Below are 19,203 nucleotides of genomic sequence, written 5' to 3'. Positions count from 1 at the left end.
AAATCTTCTCTTTTTGCTGCTGCTACTGCTGCTGCCGCTGCCGAGTGGCTGTCCCGCCGTGGCTTCCGCGGTGGAGTCTCTCTCTTCTTTAGTTAGTCCTTCACTCCATTCACACACCACCACCAAACCAAACCTAGCCTCCCTGGCGTTTTGTTGCTTTTCCGAATCGAACCCATTGCTGCTGGCTTCACATCAAAAGTTCTGCCCCCCGACGTAGCACCGCGTCGCGCACGCCCGTTTCCAATTTCTTGCTCCTCGTTTTCGCTTCCTCGCTAGGCCTCGGCAACTATGAATCGCATCTAAGGAAGCCGCCCTTTTTCTGGAGAGCATTGGTGACGGAGTTCTCGACCCACACAAGTTGTCGGCGTGGGGAGAGGAAGCGTGAGGGACCGACAAGAGAGAAAAAGAGAGAGAGACAGAAAGCCGTCTGACGCTCCCCGTTGGACTGACACCTGTGCGACACCTGACGCGGTCATCCATCCCCGGACAAGACGGACTTGACTCAGTGGATACCGCACCGCACTCATGTCTGCAAACGCGTCGGAGGGTCGGATTTCCATGACCGTCCAGAGTATCATGGCAGACAACCCCGATCCGCCTACACCAACAACACAGCAAACACCATCCACCGCGCCCCCCGACGCCCGTACCCGAGAACCAGCTGGATCCATCAGCACCGCACCCACTCCGTCGTCCAACGTCTCTCAGCCGTCGCCCTCGAGCGGCACCCCAACGGAGCCACCTCCGCGGAAGAAACGCCCACTCCCCGAAAGTAGACCCGCGGACGACGACGGCAAGTCGGAATCCCAGGCCTCGGAGCCATCCCGGAGAAAGCGCCCACTGCCAGAGGGACGTCCTGACGACGGCCCGACCCTGTCTGAACCCCCGGAATCATCCCGCAAGAAGCGCACCCTGCCTGAAGGTCGTCCAAGTACGGGCCCCTCCCCCGAGCCGTCGGAATCCTCCCGGAGGTCGCGCCCACTACCCGAAAGACCCTCCTCCGGCCATTACCTCCGCGAAGAGTCGGAGTCGGGTCCGTCCGTGTCTCCAGTTCTACCCTCTTCCGCCGTTGCTTCCGCCGCAAACCGCCGACGGAGCCACAAAGTCAGCCGCGCATGCGACTACTGCAAGGCCAAAAAGCTGAAGTGTTCCGGCACCATCCCCTGCGACGTCTGCACCAAGAAACGTCTCGCCTGCATCTACGATGCGAGCTATCGTCGCGGGAGACCCCCGACCCCGCCGCCGGCTCCGTCAGCTGGAGTCGAAGTTGCGACCCCAACGACCGACGCCAGGTTAGTGCCAGCATCCTACCAGGCGCAGTTGTAAGTGCTCCTCTTGCTTGTGCGCACACGCACTGCGCAAAAAAGGCTCACAGACTACAGTCCTGTCGCTACCAGTACGCCTCGAGCAAGGCCTTCGCAGCAGCCCGTTACCCTTGAATCTTCGCCAGCCGTCGAGGAGAGCGTCCTCCAGCCAGTATCGAGGGCATCGCCAGAGGTAGAGATCGCCGAGATCGAGGGGCAGTACTTCGACACCACGTCAAGCCTAACCTTCCTCCACCGCGCATGGAAACGGTTGTCATCCCAGAGACTGGCTGGTGGCGTTGTTCCCCAAGTTTCTAGTACAAACGAACAGCACCAAACCATGACAAGGGCAGGCGACAAGCCCTTTGCATCAGCAACTCACGAGAGCCATCCTCTCCCCGAGCGATCAGTCGGCCTGGAAATGATGCGCTTCTATTTTGACGTCTGCGTGGTGACCTACCGCTGTCTTCACCAGGGCTACGTGGTTGAATGGTTTAATGTCCTATTAACAAATGCCCTAGACAATGTGCCGTTACACCGTGACATTGGCCACGCCAAAGCGTCAATTGTCCTGACCATCCTTGCCATCGTCACTCTGCGCAAAATCAAGGTAAGGGGCACCGAGCCATCACCAGACGAGGCTTCCGAATTACGACGCAGCGATTCCTACTTCTGCCGAGCCACGGGCTTAACGGACCAGGAAACAGGCCTTCCAAAGCTTGAATCCGCCCAGGCGCGGCTGCTACAGACTTTGTACCTGTTGCAAACGTCACGCATGAATCAGGCTTGGTACACTTTTGGCAGTGTACTGCCTATTGTGTCGGCGTTGGGTCTGCATCGCAAAGCAAGTCGCAAGAGAGCCAGCAACGGCCAAGCCCCTCCAGTCGACTACATTACGTCGCAATGTCGGAAAAGGACCTTCTGGGTGGCCTACACCATTGACAAGTACCTTGCAGTCGTGTTTGGTCGTCCCAGAATGTACCATGACGAAGACATTGACCAAGACTTTCCTGACTGCGTCAACGACGAAGACATGACTCCCCAGGGCAGATCGAGCGACGAGCCCAAGATGGACTGCCACGTTGAATCGCTCATCTTCCATGCAAAGCTTGCCCAGCTGATTGACGGGATTTCGCGCGAGGTGTACTCGATCAAGCCCATGCCGAAACACGATCGTCTCTTGGCCGCTCACCGATACGGACGCGCTCTTCACGAGTGGCGCGAATCTCTGCCGCATCACCTTGGCACCGTCCGCCCGATGTCTTTGATTCCATCCTTTAGGCGACAAAACACCGCGCTGAAGCTGGCATACTGTCACGCCATCATGCACGCCAACCGTCCTTTCCTGCTCGGCACAACGACCTCGCGAGGCGACAGTCAGCCATCTGCACTCGACGATAGTGTAGAAGAGTGTATCAACGCCGCCAAGACCGCGCTCGAAACCGTCGACGCAATGGCCAGCGACGGAACTCTGTTCCATGCGTTTTGGTGGACGCCCTACGTCACCTTTTGCGCTCTTGCTGTGGTTTATGTTTGGAAGATACAAAGGGTAGGAGACGATGAGGACAAAGGTCTCTTCGAGCTCGCGGACCGATGCCAAAACCACCTGGCAAAAGCTACGACGTCCGACAGCCCGAGCAGGCGGTACAGCGTCATCTTGGAGGAGTTGCGAGAAGAGGCCAAGGGGCCTGAAGCCAGACAACGGGGCCCAGAACAAGGCGTGACCTCTGAACAGGCTGAGAGTGGACAGGCAGCGGATCCGATGCAAGTTGACGACCCTTCGGGACTTGGCGTGGCACAATCAGGCGACATGGGCGCGGTGTTCCAGACACAGGGCTTCGAAGGCATGACGAACTTTCTGGCAGGCTGGGAGACTACGGACTGGTTAGATCTAGACTCTTCGGTATACCGCTACCTTCGCGCATTCTAAAATCCATGTGCTGATGAATCGGCAGGCCTTCGCCACGTTTTCGAATTTCGAGGGCGCTCCCGTGTTCTGGATGCCGCCCGCTCCCTGAACGACCGATCGCCTCCTAGACACCAACAAGTTGGACACATGGAATCGTAGAATCGGCTAGCGAAAGCCCTCGGGAGTTGTGTCGCCGTGTGGTTGACGATTGCACATTGTAGGCAGGCGGCTGAAAGGGTGTTCGCATGGTATACAGCTCCGACTCTGGATACCTCGGATGATCGGCATCGCGACAAATCGCGGAGATATAGTGCCAGCACTCGATTATACCCTTATCCAAATTATTGTCACGTCAACGAAGCGTTGGGATTGGGGGAATTATAAGCATCAACCCCGTGGCTCAAGCTTCAACCTAGGTTTTGCCACACATCTCAATTGCTCCCCATAACTCACTGTTTTGGCCTGGGATTCCCGGTTCAATGCGCCAAGCACGGGGGCATGTTCCGTGGCTGGTGTTGCCGGCAAATTGGCACAGCCAGATTATCTAGCAAGATCGGCAATGCGCAACCACCGCAAAAGTGCAAGGCAACCCCCGGAATCTCTCTCGCAAAAGGAACCATGCAGCCACGCTAAGCAGCGGCTCTCGGCATCTAAAGTTGAGACCTTACCAGGTTCTGTTCGGAGGCTTCCGCAAGTGCCGAAGAAGCTTTTTTTCCAGATGAACCCGTTCCTGCGGGTTGCTCTCTTCGGACGAAGAGGCCGCTGAGTGGCCAATTCTTCCGGCTAAATTCTTATTCCCCTACCCAATTCGACTCTTTTGGTGGTTGCCCCCCTTTCCAAGACGACCCTGGATGTGGGGGACCGAGATGATCGGGTTTTACACAAACGACTTGCAACCCCTGACGTCGTCTATGAGCGGCTGAAGGGAAGTCTACAAAAGTTGCATGGTGCGGCACAACGAGGCGATCATCTGCTCAGCTTCGTTTTTGATCCTCCCGGGACCATAAATACCCAGAAGCCAAGTCGAGTTTGACAAGTGGGAACTGGACGATCAGCATTTTGTCAAGCAGTTTGGGATCCAATCAAATCAGCCATGAAGTTCAGTAACATTCTTTCCTTCTTCGGCCTGGCCAGCGCCGCCAGCGCTGCTTCGCTGCAGCAGGTCACCGACTTCGGCTCCAACCCCAGCGGCGTCAAGATGTACATCTACGTCCCGGACAAAGTTGCCACGAACCCTGCCGTTGTCGTCGCTATTCACTACTGCACCGGCACTGCTCAGGCTTACTACAACAACAGCCCTTACAAGACTCTCGCCGACTCCAAGGGCTTCATCGTTATCTACCCCGAGTCGCCCTACTCGGGAACTTGTTGGGATGTCTCGTCCAAGGCGACCCTCACTCACAATGGCGGAGCTAACAGCAACTCCATTGCGAACATGGTTTCGTACACTCTCAACAAGTACAACGGCAACAAGTCCAAGGTCTTCGTTACTGGCTCTTCATCCGGTGCCATGATGACCGTAAGTTGACCGCAACCTGTCAATAGTGTCGTTATTTGCTAACCTACTTAGAACGTCCTCGCCGCCACCTACCCCGATGTCTTCGCTGCCGGCATCGTCTACAACGGCGTCCCGGCCGGCTGCTTCTACACTGGCACCGTCAACGGCTGGAACAGCACCTGTTCCCAAGGTAACTCCATTGCCACGCCCGCCGCCTGGGCTAAATGGGTCACCGACGCCTACCCCGGCTACACCGGGTCCCGCCCCCGCATGCAGATCTACCACGGCAGCGTCGACACCACGCTCAACGCCAAGAACTACCAGGAGACTATCAAGCAGTGGTCCGGCGTCTTTGGCTACAACCCTGACAAGCCCGTCACCTCATCCGCGAACACGCCCATCGCAAACTACCGCACAGATGTCTTTGGCGACCACCTTACCGGTGTCTGGGCTGTTGGTGTTGGACATACTGTGCCCATTCGGGGTGACGATGACATGAAGTTCTTCGGTCTTTGAACTGGTGTACATAATTTGATGCCGGATATTCTTTGGACATATTTTGAACATAGCATATATAAGAATGCCTCAACCAACCACCTGGCTCCCGGTTTGACAGCGAGTGATGACATCCGTGTCCGCATGAGTCAGCTGAAGAGTTCATTGTGCTGCGTCGGACCGGGAATCTGTCTTGAAGAACCGGCCCGGTTCGTTGAAATGATAGTCGACGTCTAGCCGGCTGTGGCGCCGGCTAACTTCCAAATTGCTGCTCCTACCTTGAGCGATGATTGGCTGGTACAGTAAATGCAATGGACATAGTATCGAATCTAGTCTTCTCAGCGTCCGCCCTCAGACGCTAAGTCTAGTAACGACTCTCTAAACGTAGAGACCACCTCTTCAGCCAAACGCTCCTCCACAATGCCCTCCTGCCACGAGAAAGCAAAGCCGAGTTGCCCGTCTATCCCCGTCACAACGCTCACCTTGACAGCCCCAGAGGTTGCACTGGCACTTTGACTGAACAGCATCCGCTCCATTTTGAACCCAGTCTTGGCCACTCTTCCAGCGGAGCCGACAACCCCAACATTGCTTAGCTCCCACGCAGCGGCCCGCTTCTTCCCTAGCTTTCCGGACAACCATCCCGGCATGTCATGGGCGACGCAACGTAGATATCCAACAGGCATATCCGCTCCACGGTTTCTCGCAACCTCATCAATCGTCGCTTTTGTCCGTCTAGCGTCGGACCACATTGACGCCGGATCCGCGCTCCGGGAATACTGTTCGCTGAAAGATCCAACATAACAACCTAGGGATCTATCATCGATGGGGTCCGGCAGCAGGTGGCGCAGGGATACAGCACAGTCACCCTGCAACGTATCGTAGTCGTCGGGAAGAACTTTGAAGAATGCTGTTGCTAGGAGGGCCATGATAACAGCCGTTACAGATGCTTTCTCTCCCTTGCAGTGCTTTCTGAAGCTGTCGGCAGTTTTTTCCGAGACCCAAAACAATCCGACACGGGTTCCCACTGGAACTTGCTGCAGTGCGCCGCTCCAGACTCTGGCTGATGGCTCGATGTACTTTGATGCCTGCTGGACGAAGGCTTCCGAAACCGGTAGATCATAGACGGCTTCCAGTGGCGGAAGCAGTACATCTACAGAACGGGTTGTTGTCAACGACTGATCTAGAGCTTTCTCGAGGTCTTCGTGAAAGATCAGGGCGCTCTTGGTGTCCATCAAAGAGTGATGAAAGCATAGACAAGCCACGAAACTTCCAGAGCTGGTCCGGTCATCCAGAACCTCTAATCTCCAGAAGGGTTGCGGGGTCGCGCCGTGCTCGAATGGCGTATTGTGTTGCTTTTCAAGCGTCATTTGCAGTTCAGCTTCAAATTGAGGGCCGGTGACGGCTGTTTGAGGTTTTCTCAGCTGAATGACTTGCTCGGGTTCGGTAATTTTCAGAGAGATGAACCGAGGCTCTTTGGTATCGATGTCGACAGGCGTCGCTCTCAAGATCGGGTGCTGCGCAACGACGTCGCCAACAGCTCGCCATAGAGCCTGCAGAAGATCTCCATTGTAGGAGCATTTATAGACTGCAGTGACGCAGACGTTGTTGTAGATTCCGAGATGGCTTCTGACTGCCGAGTATCGTTCCAACAGGCCTGGGGGTGTCAACTGAGATACGTTGCTTTCTATCATGCTCGGTTCTTAGCTAGACTTACCCAGAGACCGCAATTCACTGGGCGCTGCGTCAATATCGCCGTTCATGATGCTGAAATTTGAAGCCATATGCCCTTCTTGCAAATGCATCGTTTTCAATGCTTTTAATCTGCTCGGAAGTCGTCTCCGAGGCTTATTAATCTCACCCGACGAAGTCCACAAAGTCCGGCCGGCATATCGAGGTGATCCGAACCGGCTATCCGGTTTTAACGACCAGTCGTCACGCCCTTGAACATGTCATTACGCCCTTCAGTACAGACCAACCACGACGTTTCGATGGGCTGCGATTGACCGTGTGTGCAATACAGATCCATGGGGTCGAAATTCATTGTGCCACGTCTTTTGTAGGTATTCTCCAGAGTTTATGTATGGCACGTGTTACGAATTTCCCATCGACACATTCTATATAGCAGTCTTTACCGATTGGTTCTCATCCAGTCTGTCGCAAAGCTCACTGCCTCTCGTAACGGAAATATCCCACAATATGCACCACCAACGAGTCCCTTCTTCACAATCCCAGTTCTTTCTAGACCTTTCCCAACGACTCCAAAGTCATCATCGTTAAGAGTGACGTCTCTGACCGTCACCCATTGCCGGGAGCCCTCCACTATCGCAGCAAATGAGTTGCTCTCCAGCGGAGCCCCATTACGGTATTCTGCCAAATGAAATGCCGTGCAAGTATCGAATCCGGTGCCCAACAGTAAGATGCGAGCATCAAGTTGCTCCAACTTGGCGAGCGGGCTGTTCTCCCCTAAGCGACAATCGAGCGCGTGTCCGGCAGTGATTCTGTCTGCCTTGGGTCCAACAGCAGCAAACGAGGTCTGCGGATGGGCACTTCTCATGGCTCCGGGCCAATTCCTCAGCATTTCTGGAATTGCTCCCATCCCCCGAGTCCGGGTGATTCGCGGATCATACGGGGGCATCGTGTCCCGGATCGTTTGCCACAACTCCCGGGGCGCGCGTGGAGACCTCCATTCCGCGGGATCGGTGTTATCCCCCGTGTAGGTCGGTACTACCAGCGCCCCCTCATCTCCCAAGACTTCGAGGAGAGCAGAGATGACCGTTTCGGCGCCGCCGTTCACCCAGCCCAGGCGGCTAAGGGACGAATGGAGCAGGAGTGTTTCGCCTTCGACGATTCCAAGTTTCTTAAAGTCCGAGATGAGAGATTGTTTTGTGCAAAGCGGCCGTCCAATGATTTCGGCGAGCATTGCTTGACGGAAAGTCGCCGTATGTTGAATGAGAGAGAGACTCGGCGAGGAGCACGGATCAGACCATCTTCCTGTGCGGGGAAGAAGTAGGATGATGGCACGAACCAACGTTTAATTAGTGTCACAGGACCTGCAGGTTGCACGCAACCTTGACTCTTAATTGGATGAGTCATCATCTGCAGAAAGCCTGATCGTAGCCCCAAGCGAACCCAAGAGGTCATCGTGACATGAAGTTGGTAGTGCGGTTGTTGCACAACGCAGAGTTTTACCCGATTAGCGTGGGAAACAACAGCTCAGAGCTACTTAATAGGGCTTTGTTAGGTGCCACGATTCTCCACAGCAGATGGCTTGCATTAGTGCTATTTAAGATGCTCATACTGAAGGGCCCCGGATGCGCGTTTAAAGGCGTAGTGCGCAGTGTTAATACTCGCCTTTAACCCGGCAGAGAAGGATGCTAAAGAAGAGCCCTCAATTTCGAAAGCCTCATGTCGCAAAACAGCACACAATAACCTTCGACTCCTTAATCGCTGTCGTAGTAATAACAAGGCTAATCCAAGTCTACGGAATAGCGAATAAGCCGACTGGCTTCAAATACACAATTGTTCCTAATGCAATTTGTGAACATCTGCGAGCCAAAAGAAACAGCTGCACGGGCGATCTTATGACATCGACATCGTCATCGTCATCAAGTGGTTCTCAGGGCGGGGTTTCATGCAAGTACACGCATCGAGACAATCATCGCTGCATGTGGTGGGTGGTTGCACTATTGGGGAAATCTTTACCCGAAATCTGGTTATTTGATTTAGTATATGAATGTTACGGTTCGCATCTTCGCGCCAAGCCTCAATTATTCACCCGGGTAAACGATCAAAGTTACTCGTCTTAAGCCGCGATTGCAGTTCTGTGCTAATATGGAACACCATTTCCCAGCGTTTGATGAACTTCCTGTAGTTCCAGGTGCGCCTCAAGGATGTCTTTGGGGCTTTTATGACAGGAATAGCAAGAAGGATGAGCTTGGCTGTAAGAATGTCTGGTAGAGGGTGGTTTTGGCGCCTGCTAAAAAACTCTAGCTTTGAATCTTCTGACGCCTCGTGTCGTGAAAGAAGCCGCCTGCGAGATTCAAACCGGTCGCCGGGTTCAACTTGATTGGCCTCTGGATTCATTCAAGTCTCCAGGCTTCGGTCGAAGAGAACTACAGCACACAATACTGGATGCCTCTGAGAATCCAGACATTAATGCCTTCGTCTTGGATGATGAGATACACATCAACACCCAGGGCAGCTCGCAATGGGATAGCCTGAAACACGTAGGTACACGACAAGGCCATACGAATAGCAAGATCTCACGCGGCTCATAGTTCGCCCATCAAAAGAGCCAGGTCTTCTACGGAGGTCTGACATACGAACAAGCAAAGAAGACACATACCAATGGAATACATACCTGGTGTCAGGCCGGAGGCATTACAGGCCGTGGTATATTGGTTGACATGGTATGTGAGGCTAGAAAAGATCGCGAGCGAGCGTTCGAATAGAAGAATGGGTACTAACATAATGCGTTCTAAGGTTCGATACTACCAAAGGCGCGATGGAAAACTTCCAGACGCCTGGTCTACAAGCCCGATCGGGGTCAACGATATCCAGGCGGCTCTTGCCGAGCAAGGTACAGAATGCCGACCCGGAGACATCTTGATCATGCGCACTGGCTACATCAAGAGGTACAATGAGTCTTCTGAAGAAGAGCGTCGCAAAGGGATGAAGTTCGGGGGTCCTGCCATCGGCATTGCATCTACCGAAGAGACGGTACGGTGGCTGTACAACAAGCACTTCGCTGCGCTGGCAGGTGACACTGTTTCTTTTGAAGCTTGGCCACCGCCAGCAGGGACTCCGTTTGTAATCCACGAGTTTGCGCTTGTTTGGTGGGGAACGCCTCTCGGAGAGTTGTGGGATCTTGAGACGTTGGCGGAACTATGCGAGGAACACGAAAGATGGTCCTTCTTTCTGACCAGTGCACCTTTGCACTTGAAAGGTGGAATAGGAAGCCCGCCTGGTGCTATCGCTATATTTTGAACACGTATCTAGCTGTGTTTGACCTGATCCCTTTGCTGTGAAGATATCGAGAGGTGAATCCCACCTTAGATGTAGTAACCCACTTCTCAAGCTCTTCGTGGTGTTTCATTCCAACGCAACGCGGCTATTTGACCTTCAATGACTGTTTAGAGGCTTTTCAAATTTCGCTTGAGTTATCTAATTCTCACTGGGTGTTGTCTGTGTTCAATACTACTACCATCGAGGGCATTGTTCCGGCAATGGAGATGGCCACCATAGATTACGCCCTCTACGTTATCGTAGTCTGAAGTCATGCTACCTGTATCAGCTACAGGCCACGCTGTCACTCCAACTCTACTCTTCGCCTCGAATCCTCCAATTCTGCGGTATGATAACGCGGATCAGGCGCCTGTGTCTCTAAAACTTCACACGCTTGCAGCTCTGGGACCTGCTGGCGATGTCCCAGTTCGTCATCGTCAGGAGCGCTTGGATTTGATGATTTCCGACGATCCGCAGATTCCAGTCCAGTGGTTTCGTCCGTTGCTCTGACTTTTCCTCGCCGATGGCGATACAGCTCGCGGCCTAGCATGATTAGCTTCAGCTGACACCTTTCATCAATAAGATATAGCAACGCACTAAATGCAAAAGCGCTGATTAAGAATAGCACGAATATGACCGCCGTGACAGCTGTTGCTGCGATTGTTGCGGTAATAAAGCTTTGGGAATATTGCTTGATATTCAGGTTGAACAACGCCTCGTATTGGGGGCCGAATGTTGAGGCGAATGCGTCGATGGAGGCGAGATTGTCTGCGTGGCTGGCGAAGAGAGCGAGACAAACCAGCCATATGATGACGGAAAAGATTTCCAGGCCACTGAAAAGTCACTGAATTAACAGACCATCCTCAATTATCTTCCATACTGATTGAGTCGTACAGATGTACCCAGCTGTTGTACATGGTGGGAATGAAGGTCACTGCGACCCCAAGCCACGTTATGTACGTCAAAGTCCAAGCAAAGGCAAACCAAGAGAGAGCTGCTTTATTGGTCAATGACGACTGAAGGCTAAAGAGAAAGCACGGTGCGACTGGGAAACGTACGGAAGCCTTCAGCGCCGCTGAAGGACTATGGACATGAGAGAATACTGTCAGCAAATATGACTGATTTTGACCATTGGGATGAGGAAAGACCCAGGTTAGGAGTAGTTTGGAATGACACCTACTGTTATCCTTTGCGAACCTGTTGTTTTTTGCATAGTGATGAGTCCCCAGGCAGTCAACGCTACTACTACAGTCGAAAGAACCTATGATTGAACGCAGCCAAACTTTTAGCATTAAACTTCATCTTGCAGATCAACCCGTTTCCTAAGTCTGTCGGATGACAAAAGGTTTTAGTGCCACTCACAATTTGTGCTATCCTGAGACCTGCCACCCAAACTGGCATTCTGGGAACGTGGAAACGTTTCTTCCCATCTTTAGGCCAGGCATCTCTTGTTAGTAAAGCCATCGCTGTAAATATAAGAAATCGTGCTCTCCAAATTCGAGCTTATTCGGGACGCGAATTCGTGTGACGTCTGTTGGAAGTTTGAAGTCGAAAGGCTGAAATCTCAGTCGAAGAACTCCAGTGGGTGGCGATGAAAAAAGGCAGAAAGGAAGAACGAGAAGGAGGAAGTAACTTGGAATTGGAGACGCCAAGGATGAGCATGCCGCAAAATACCAATATCAGCCTGCTTTATGAGGAAAATGGATGTTCAGCCACCGCACATCATCCTATGGAATGCATGCAGTGTGGCAACGCGATCTTCATTGCTGCGCAAGGCAGAAAGACCCCATGCAATCGTGGCCGTCATTGGGCGCAAAGGCTGCTTCGCCATACACCTGCATATGTTTTGAGCAGGTTGGTCTCAGCTGCCTAAGCTAGGCGTCTTGATCGCATCACACAAATGACGTTCTGAAATCTTGGCATCTTCAGCCATTTTCTTGGCTTGCACCTGTCAGATTTCTGTTTTCTGTGATTCGCACAACCAATCAACAATGTTTTGAGGCCTCTGCATTTAATTAGATTTTGTAGCATTTGTGCTATAAGGCAGCAAACTACTGTACCAAAGCATACCTTCAAATTTAAAACGAGAATGATAGGGTATTGAACGGCTTGATTGAAAGTCGATCCTTTGTCTGGGACACTTTCCTTCGTCCAGAGAAAGAACATTGCCTGTATATCAGAGGTTTTTGAAAATTATTTCAGAAACAGAAGGTGGCAAGATCAATCATCATGTGTCGCAGATGGAGGGAGATTGTGTATCTTTATTCCATAACTTTGAGTTCCATACAAAAGAAAAGTGGCCTTTGATCCTTCCTCCTAAAAAGAAAGTGGCCGTACTCTATTGTAGCTCCTCGAACCTCAAAACATAATCGTGTCTCATAACGCAATGCTGAACATCCCCAGAATGTCACAGTCGCCTGGAAAGGTCCTGTCGGTGTCAAACGCTTCGCAGTGAATCTACGAAGCTGAGGACACCAACTGTATAGCACCTAACTGTGATGATTTCAAGGCCACTGTGAAGTTTGGTTAGCAGACGTCTCTCCATATCGTGTGCAGTGCGCCATTTACCCGTGTATCCAGCAATTGTACATGCGTGGACGAAGATGAACGGCGACACCGAGCCATGCTAGACTTGATGAAGTCCAAGCAAATGCAAATAATGAAAAGACTTTGCAACAATTAGCGAACATCAGGTTGTGACGGGATGCGATAGACTGGAAAACACAGAAATACCCAGGTGCTCAAAAATATCATGAAGATACATCTCGACGCAAACTGAGGGGCTTGGAACTTACGGAAATCGCACGGCACTTCATGACCTTTTACATATCTGCTAACGAGATCCCAAGCAGTCCACAGTAATAACACTGTTGACTGTATCTGCGGCATATTAGCGAGGGGTCTCATTGAATGGATCTGGTACAAGCTCGTCCTATCACTCGAATGTGAAGTGAAGTTAGCACCTACGAATTGTATTATTCTAATACCTGATAACCACAACGGGAAGGCAGGGACATGTGAACGGTCTTTCTCATCCTTGAGCAGATTCGTGTTGTTTCCGGACGTATTAGCCATTGAAACTTTGCTGAGCTTGTGCTGCGCTGTAAATGAAATTTTCCTGGTTAACGAAGATAACACAGGGAACAAAATGATGAAGAGCAAGACCAATTCGGCGCTTTCCAGGGGGATCATATAGAATTCTCGCGATGTCTGGTCCACCGCCAAGGCTGTAGGGCTCAAACGGGATCAACGTCAGTTGGGCTTAATTCAGAAAATGAATGTCACAAAGCGGGCAGAATCTCAATATGCAAGCGGCGTTCCCTTAAACGTCATAGGGCTCACTGTGTCTTGATTCGCTATTAAGAGCACTTGTGACTGGGTATCCGTGGCGGTGGAAAGGAAGATTCGTTTACAATTTGGATCACGAACTTTTGTCGCGGGCGTGTATCATACCAGGAGACAACTATACGTTACAGCAATATATCAAAGTTACTTCCCCCGCCGTTTCATCCTCTTCGCTCAGTATTCTGAGGGGAAAGGTGCCCGCGTTACAGAATCAGGTGGACATTTTTTCGTGGGGCAGTGAGCATGTTACACCAAATCCCTAGCGTGGGCCTCAGAGCCCCTCGCCCAGGACACACAAAACCTAATCTGATTACATCTCATGACAGCAATATGTGACGTTTAAACAATTAATATGCTCGACTCAAGTCAAGCTCATCGAATTTTATCTATCTATAGTAATTCTATTGTAATATGATGCATATGCTTAAACATTAGATTAAGGAGTGACATGTCTATGATTCGTCGATTCGTTCTTCATGGTAATGATCGTGGTGAAATGCAACTATTTTCAGGGCAACGGCTTAGTAGGTGTAAACCTGCTCAGGGCCAAGGTTGCCGAACTGGCCAGAGCCAAAGGGGTTGGAGGGAGCGGTGGTGACCGGCTGGCCGTTGACGTTGGAGACGCCAAACCAGGCAATCTCCTTGCCGTCGACGACGCTGAGGACAGCGAAGGCAGGGGCGGGCTCGGCAACGTAGCCCCAAGAGATCTGGTACTTGGAGCCGGAGGTGCAGGGCTGGTTGGACCAGCTCTCAGTGGCAGCGTTGGAGCCAGGCATGCGGATGACGGTGCAGGCCTCGGTGACGCCGTCAGCCTCGATCTTGAAGTTGTAGTCGCAGCCGGAGTTGTCCTCGCCGCAGTAGCGGGTCAGGTCCTTGATCGTCCAGGTCTTGCCCTCAACAGGCTTGGGATCGGTGTAGCCAGAAGAGCTGCCGCCGGTGGGAGCAGGAGCAGCAGTGGCAGAGACGGTGGGATAGGTGAAGTAGGAAGAGGGGCAAGAGCCAGGATGAGCCGGGTTGCAGCCGCCGGGGATACCCGGGATCGACGTGAAGGTTGGCGCCGCGCTGGCCGAAGCAGTAGGGTAGGTAAAGTAGGAGGAGGGGCAGGAGCCGGGGTGGGCCGGGTTGCAACCTCCGGGGATGCCCGGGATGGAAGTGAAGGACGGCGCCGCACTGGCCGAGGCGGTGGGGTAAGTGAAGTAAGACGAGGGGCACGAGCCGGGGTGGGCCGGGTTGCAGCCGCCGGGGATGCCGGTGGAAGTGGGCTTGGGCAGGTTGGCAGTAGCTGTAGCACAGTACTCGCGGTTGCGAGCGTTGTCCTCACCGAGACAAGCAGTGAGGGTGCAAGAGCAAGCGACCTCTGGTGTTCCAGCGGCGATGCAAGCCTTGTAGGCGTCCTGGCAAGGGTCCTGGCGAGGCGCGAGGGCGGGAGCTGCAGAGACAGCCGAGGCCATGGCCAAGGCAATGGTAAGCTTGTTGTACATTTTGTGTAGAAGGTGGTGAGGGTAAGGTGAGGGTGGAAGAGTTTGTTGATTAAGGCTTTGTGAGTGAAGCTTGAGGCTGAAGATGAGAGTGATGATGAGAGATGTAGGAGTAGAGCAGGAGCACGCAATCGTTTATATACCAAATCAATCACATATCATGAGGTCTCAGAAGTCTGAAGAAGCTTAGCTGAAAAACCTCACCATCTCGTGTTCGCCTCACCTTGTTTCCATGCCTTGTGGGGTCGAGTCGGTGGAAAACTCTCTAGCCTCTCGTATTCAGCGTTTGCCGCAGGCATTGGCTTCGGCAAGTGACCCGAACAGAGTTGACAGGTCAATGGGCCCACGATTCCCATGATCTCATGGTTGTTCTAGCGTGTGGGGAGACCCATAAATGTGGCAGGGTTGGAACGGAGTGTTGGGCCGCTGCCATTGAGTTGTCTGTTGTCTGTTGTCTGTTGACAATGTCTGTGATGGGAAACTCGACCTCGACTCAACCCTAATGAGCTGACGGTTCCGAATACAGTTCTGCTTGACGTCAGAAACACGCTGGAAATAGTCAAGGCTTGCCAAGTCGGGACACTGAAAAGAAGCGTGCCAATCAGCCCCAGTGAGGCCCTGAGAGTCTTAGCCAATGTTGGGTTAGGCGATTGCTTTCAAGCGGCCGATCAGTCGGGTACCCGCCGCCCGGCCAACCTCCCGGCTCCACGCGGGCGACCCGAGGCTACCGGCCCAGCCTTCGGTTTCCCTACTAGTCGAGTCAGTTTTGACTGTCCGCGCTAATTGCCCGTAAATGTTTCCAAGAATAGCAAGCTTTTGGGGACCCCGAAGACAAACAAAACAATATCACCCCGCCGTCTTTCACCTTCACAATGAATTGACAGAACTCATAGCGTGGCAAACGTGGCAGTGTCTGAGTGAGTGCCTGAAAATCTTTCACCAGCAACTCGCATGCCCAGCGAAGAATTCCCCGAGCAGCCGGCCCCAACCAACTGCTTGGCGTCGGAGCCGAAAGCCGGGGATGGGTGCAACGTTGCTGTAGACCGACCATTGCCAATGGATCAGGCACGCACCAAAGACAGATAAAGTCGGCGTTTCCTCGATGTCAAGGGCTCTTTCGAGCGCCTAAGCGAAGCTGTGCTAGGCTGGCTCGTGGTCGGTATTTGGAGCGATGTGCGGCTACTGGAATCTCGTATTCCTCATTGCCGAAGCTTGACGTTTTTGAAAGCGCGGGAATGACGTCGAAATCCCCTCTCATTTGCGCACATCGCAGCCGGCACATATTTGCAACCTCTTCCTCGTGTCTTTCTGATGAACAGCAACATGTTCAATGGGAACGTCTAGACGTCATTGATGAGGTCCCAAGGAGAAGTAGAGGAAGCGGGGTCGTATGGTTGGGCTTCGCATTTGGTATGATTAGGGCGAATCCCCCCCCGAGATCATGTTTGTGCACTCAGACTTGTCTCATGTTCGACAAACATTAACAAACGGCAAATTGCAGGTTGCAAAAAAGCACAAAAGTTTAATCAAGACATGAGACGAACACTCTGCTTCGCGCTCTATTCGCGATAGATGCATACGATGCGTTGCAAGGGGTTTAAGTGCTAAATGTGGATCCACCGCGTCTCGCGTCGGGCCGGCACCGATTGACACGCGTTAATTAGCTTTGGGAGCAGTAGGGACGAGATCATTCCCTCGCCGCCCCCTTTCCGATGACGACCTCAACTTGCATGCATCGTGAACAATCCATCTTGTCCAACACGTGCTTCTCAGACCACCAATCCCTACGTGCCAGTCCCGTAGTTTGCAGCCCACCATGGCGAACCTCTTGGACCTCCCGCCGGAAATCATCCAGCACATCTTCATGCTGCTGACGGCACCCCTGCACTCGCGCGGGGCTCACATCGAGAAGCCGCTCCTCAAGCTCCCGGGCTCGGCGAAGCGCGCATCAACCACGCTGGCGTCGCTGTGCCCCCAGCTCTGGCACCTCGGGAGGCGGTCCTTCTTCACCGACATCTACATCGACTTCAACAGGGAAAGGTCCCATCTCGACCTCGACAATGACAAGATTGCGCAGCTGCTCATCATCATGGACCAGAGCCCCGAGGTCGCTGCCATGGTGAGGACGGTCTACTTTTGCATGCCCGCCTCCAGCCAAGACATGATGAGCCCTCTCACACCAGAGGCCATACAAGCCTGCAACCGGACGGCCAAGAGGCTGAACATGCGGCCTCCGGCCGGCTGGCCCCGCCCGAGCCCGTCCGCCACCCGCTTCATGGCGGTTCTCGCCGTGCTCCAGATGACGAACCTCCAGCTGCTCGACGTGCAGGCCAGTGCCTGCTGTCGCCACCCCGAAACCTTTTTCTGGCAGTTTCCCTCGGCAGGAGAGACGGACATTCGCCTCAACAGCTTGCAGTACATTCGCTTCTTCTCCCTCAACGGGGAGCCCCGTAGGATACCGTTGGGCGAGGTGTACCGCCTCCTCAGTCTAGCTCCCAATCTCAACACCGTCCACCTGCAGAGGGTCAACGACATGGGTGACAAGTTCGATTGGAGCAATATCAGCAGGCTCGGCCTGACGGGGATACACATCCACATGCCCCAGCTCGCGGCCATCATCAAGTCCTGCAAAGCGCTTCGCGAGTTCAGGTTCGACGACCAGGACAAGATCCACGGCATCAGCATCAAGGCCATTATCGACGCCCTGCGAGAACGACACAAGGGCACCCTCGAGATACTCGATCTCGGCGACGACCACATCGGCCCCCGTACCCAGAGCAACCTCATAGGCTCCCTGGTCGATTTCGAGGTGCTCGAGAAAGTCACGTTCGCACTCAAGGCTATGGGGAAGGGGTCCACGTCCGCGCTGCGAACGCTGCCGACGTCGCTCAAGGTGCTCCACGTCTCCAACTTCATCGAGAAGGAGGACGGCAAGGAGTTCAAGTGGCTGGGCCATGCGGTCAGGCGCGGGCTGTACCCGAATTTGGAGAGGGTGCTGTTCGACCACTTCACCTGCCCGCATGGGCCGGCGTGCAGCTACAGCATGCGCGGGGAGATTTCGCTGGACGTGATCGAGACGAGTCGGTTGGCGGAGAAGAAATGCGAGCAGGCGGATTCGGTGCGGTACTGCTTCACGAAGCTCCTTAACGCGGGCGTCAAGTGCAGACTCGAGGATTACGGGTACCTCGTAGAGCACTTCCGGAAGACCGTTGAGCGCAAGGGAGGCTTGCCAGTCGAGGACTACCTGACGGACGAAGACTGGGACGAATCGTTCTCTGAGTGGGCGTTTGACGACGATATGGACTCGCTCTGGGACTCGGACATGGACGGGCCCATGGACGGTCTGAGTGACCTCGATTGGGACTCGGATAGCACGGACAGCCCGCAGAAGATCCGGAAAGAGGAAATGAAGCGGAAGAAGAAGGAGAGAGACGAGTGGCTCAGAACACCAGCCGCGAAGTGGTTCTGGATCGGGGACGGTTATGAGGAGTTTTAGTATTAATCGGCGCGGGTCACCGGAAGGATATTTGGGAAAAGCGATTATGATGCGACATTGTTGTTTGTAAGATAGGAGAACGATCTATAAGCTTGGTATGAACAAGTAGTTGTATGAACAAGTAGCGGTATTGACATGGGATTGAGGGCGAGTAATGGGTTCGAGGCTTGGCGAGCAGCGGCGTCTTAAATACGTGGCCAGGGTAAGCTTTTCCGTGGCTGAAGACCTTGTGAAGCCATCTCTGGTGCGTGTCTCACTCGCAGCGTGAGTCACGCGGGCGACGCCATTAACCTTACTGTGGGCTCGAAACTTCCTTAATATAAGCTTGGTATAAGAGCTACATTTGATATATTTACTTCAGCGTTTCGAAGGCGTCAGTTCACGCGAGAGGGAGCTGCCTTCTATCTCAGACCCATCTTCTTTTCCCCACTCAGATTAGGTAGGTAGGCAGAGATGCTGGACGGAACGTCTGTCCCTGATGGCCAACATCCAAGTCATGAGACATGTTCATTAGCGAACCAAGTTGCACATGTAACTCGACCAATATGCAGAAACGTCATGACCTGACCAACAGCAGGGTCACCTTCATATTCACGTCCAGAAAAGCCTGGAAAATACTCAATATGTACACGAACAAAACTCCTCGTCACACCCCTTTCCCCACGACCACCGCA

The 19,203-nt window shown here is 53.2% G+C and overlaps 7 protein-coding genes across 7 annotated transcripts; 4 read left to right on the top strand and 3 right to left on the bottom strand.

Moving 5' to 3' along the window:
- Positions 1 to 525: 525 nt before the first annotated feature.
- Positions 526 to 3,234, top strand: GCG54_00014116 (Activator of stress protein 1; the record flags this gene model as incomplete). Its single annotated transcript, XM_045413957.1, has 2 exons — positions 526 to 1,322; positions 1,383 to 3,234. The coding sequence occupies 2 exons, from the start codon at positions 526 to 528 to the stop codon at positions 3,232 to 3,234; spliced, it is 2,649 nt and encodes an 882-aa protein (XP_045269061.1).
- A 1,072-nt stretch (positions 3,235 to 4,306) lies between these two features.
- GCG54_00014115 (putative acetylxylan esterase A) lies at positions 4,307 to 5,227 on the top strand (the record flags this gene model as incomplete). The annotated part of the gene is made up of 2 exons (XM_045413956.1): positions 4,307 to 4,732; positions 4,784 to 5,227. 2 exons carry the CDS (start codon positions 4,307 to 4,309, stop codon positions 5,225 to 5,227), a joined length of 870 nt encoding a protein of 289 aa, XP_045269060.1.
- Positions 5,228 to 5,544: 317 nt separating this feature from the next.
- GCG54_00014114 (uncharacterized protein) lies at positions 5,545 to 6,966 on the bottom strand (the record flags this gene model as incomplete). Its single annotated transcript, XM_045413955.1, has 2 exons — positions 5,545 to 6,860; positions 6,921 to 6,966. The coding sequence occupies 2 exons, from the start codon at positions 6,964 to 6,966 to the stop codon at positions 5,545 to 5,547; spliced, it is 1,362 nt and encodes a 453-aa protein (XP_045269059.1).
- A 368-nt stretch (positions 6,967 to 7,334) lies between these two features.
- Positions 7,335 to 8,126, bottom strand: GCG54_00014113 (SPBc2 prophage-derived aminoglycoside; the record flags this gene model as incomplete). The annotated part of the gene is made up of 1 exon (XM_045413954.1): positions 7,335 to 8,126. The coding sequence occupies one exon, from the start codon at positions 8,124 to 8,126 to the stop codon at positions 7,335 to 7,337; it is 792 nt and encodes a 263-aa protein (XP_045269058.1).
- Positions 8,127 to 9,037: 911 nt separating this feature from the next.
- GCG54_00014112 (uncharacterized protein) lies at positions 9,038 to 10,192 on the top strand (the record flags this gene model as incomplete). Its single annotated transcript, XM_045413953.1, has 4 exons — positions 9,038 to 9,146; positions 9,197 to 9,432; positions 9,484 to 9,615; positions 9,689 to 10,192. The coding sequence occupies 4 exons, from the start codon at positions 9,038 to 9,040 to the stop codon at positions 10,190 to 10,192; spliced, it is 981 nt and encodes a 326-aa protein (XP_045269057.1).
- Positions 10,193 to 14,076: 3,884 nt separating this feature from the next.
- GCG54_00014111 (uncharacterized protein) lies at positions 14,077 to 15,036 on the bottom strand (the record flags this gene model as incomplete). Its single annotated transcript, XM_045413952.1, has 1 exon — positions 14,077 to 15,036. One exon carries the CDS (start codon positions 15,034 to 15,036, stop codon positions 14,077 to 14,079), a length of 960 nt encoding a protein of 319 aa, XP_045269056.1.
- Positions 15,037 to 16,849: 1,813 nt separating this feature from the next.
- Positions 16,850 to 18,529, top strand: GCG54_00014110 (uncharacterized protein; the record flags this gene model as incomplete). The annotated part of the gene is made up of 1 exon (XM_045413951.1): positions 16,850 to 18,529. One exon carries the CDS (start codon positions 16,850 to 16,852, stop codon positions 18,527 to 18,529), a length of 1,680 nt encoding a protein of 559 aa, XP_045269055.1.
- Between the last annotated feature and the right edge of the window lie 674 nt (positions 18,530 to 19,203).

The sequence above is a fragment of the Colletotrichum gloeosporioides genome (assembly GCF_011800055.1).
Source record: "Colletotrichum gloeosporioides strain Lc1 chromosome Unknown consensus_14, whole genome shotgun sequence".
NCBI classification, from domain to species: Eukaryota; Fungi; Ascomycota; class Sordariomycetes; order Glomerellales; family Glomerellaceae; genus Colletotrichum; species Colletotrichum gloeosporioides.
This window is presented reverse-complemented; position numbering and strand designations above follow the sequence as displayed.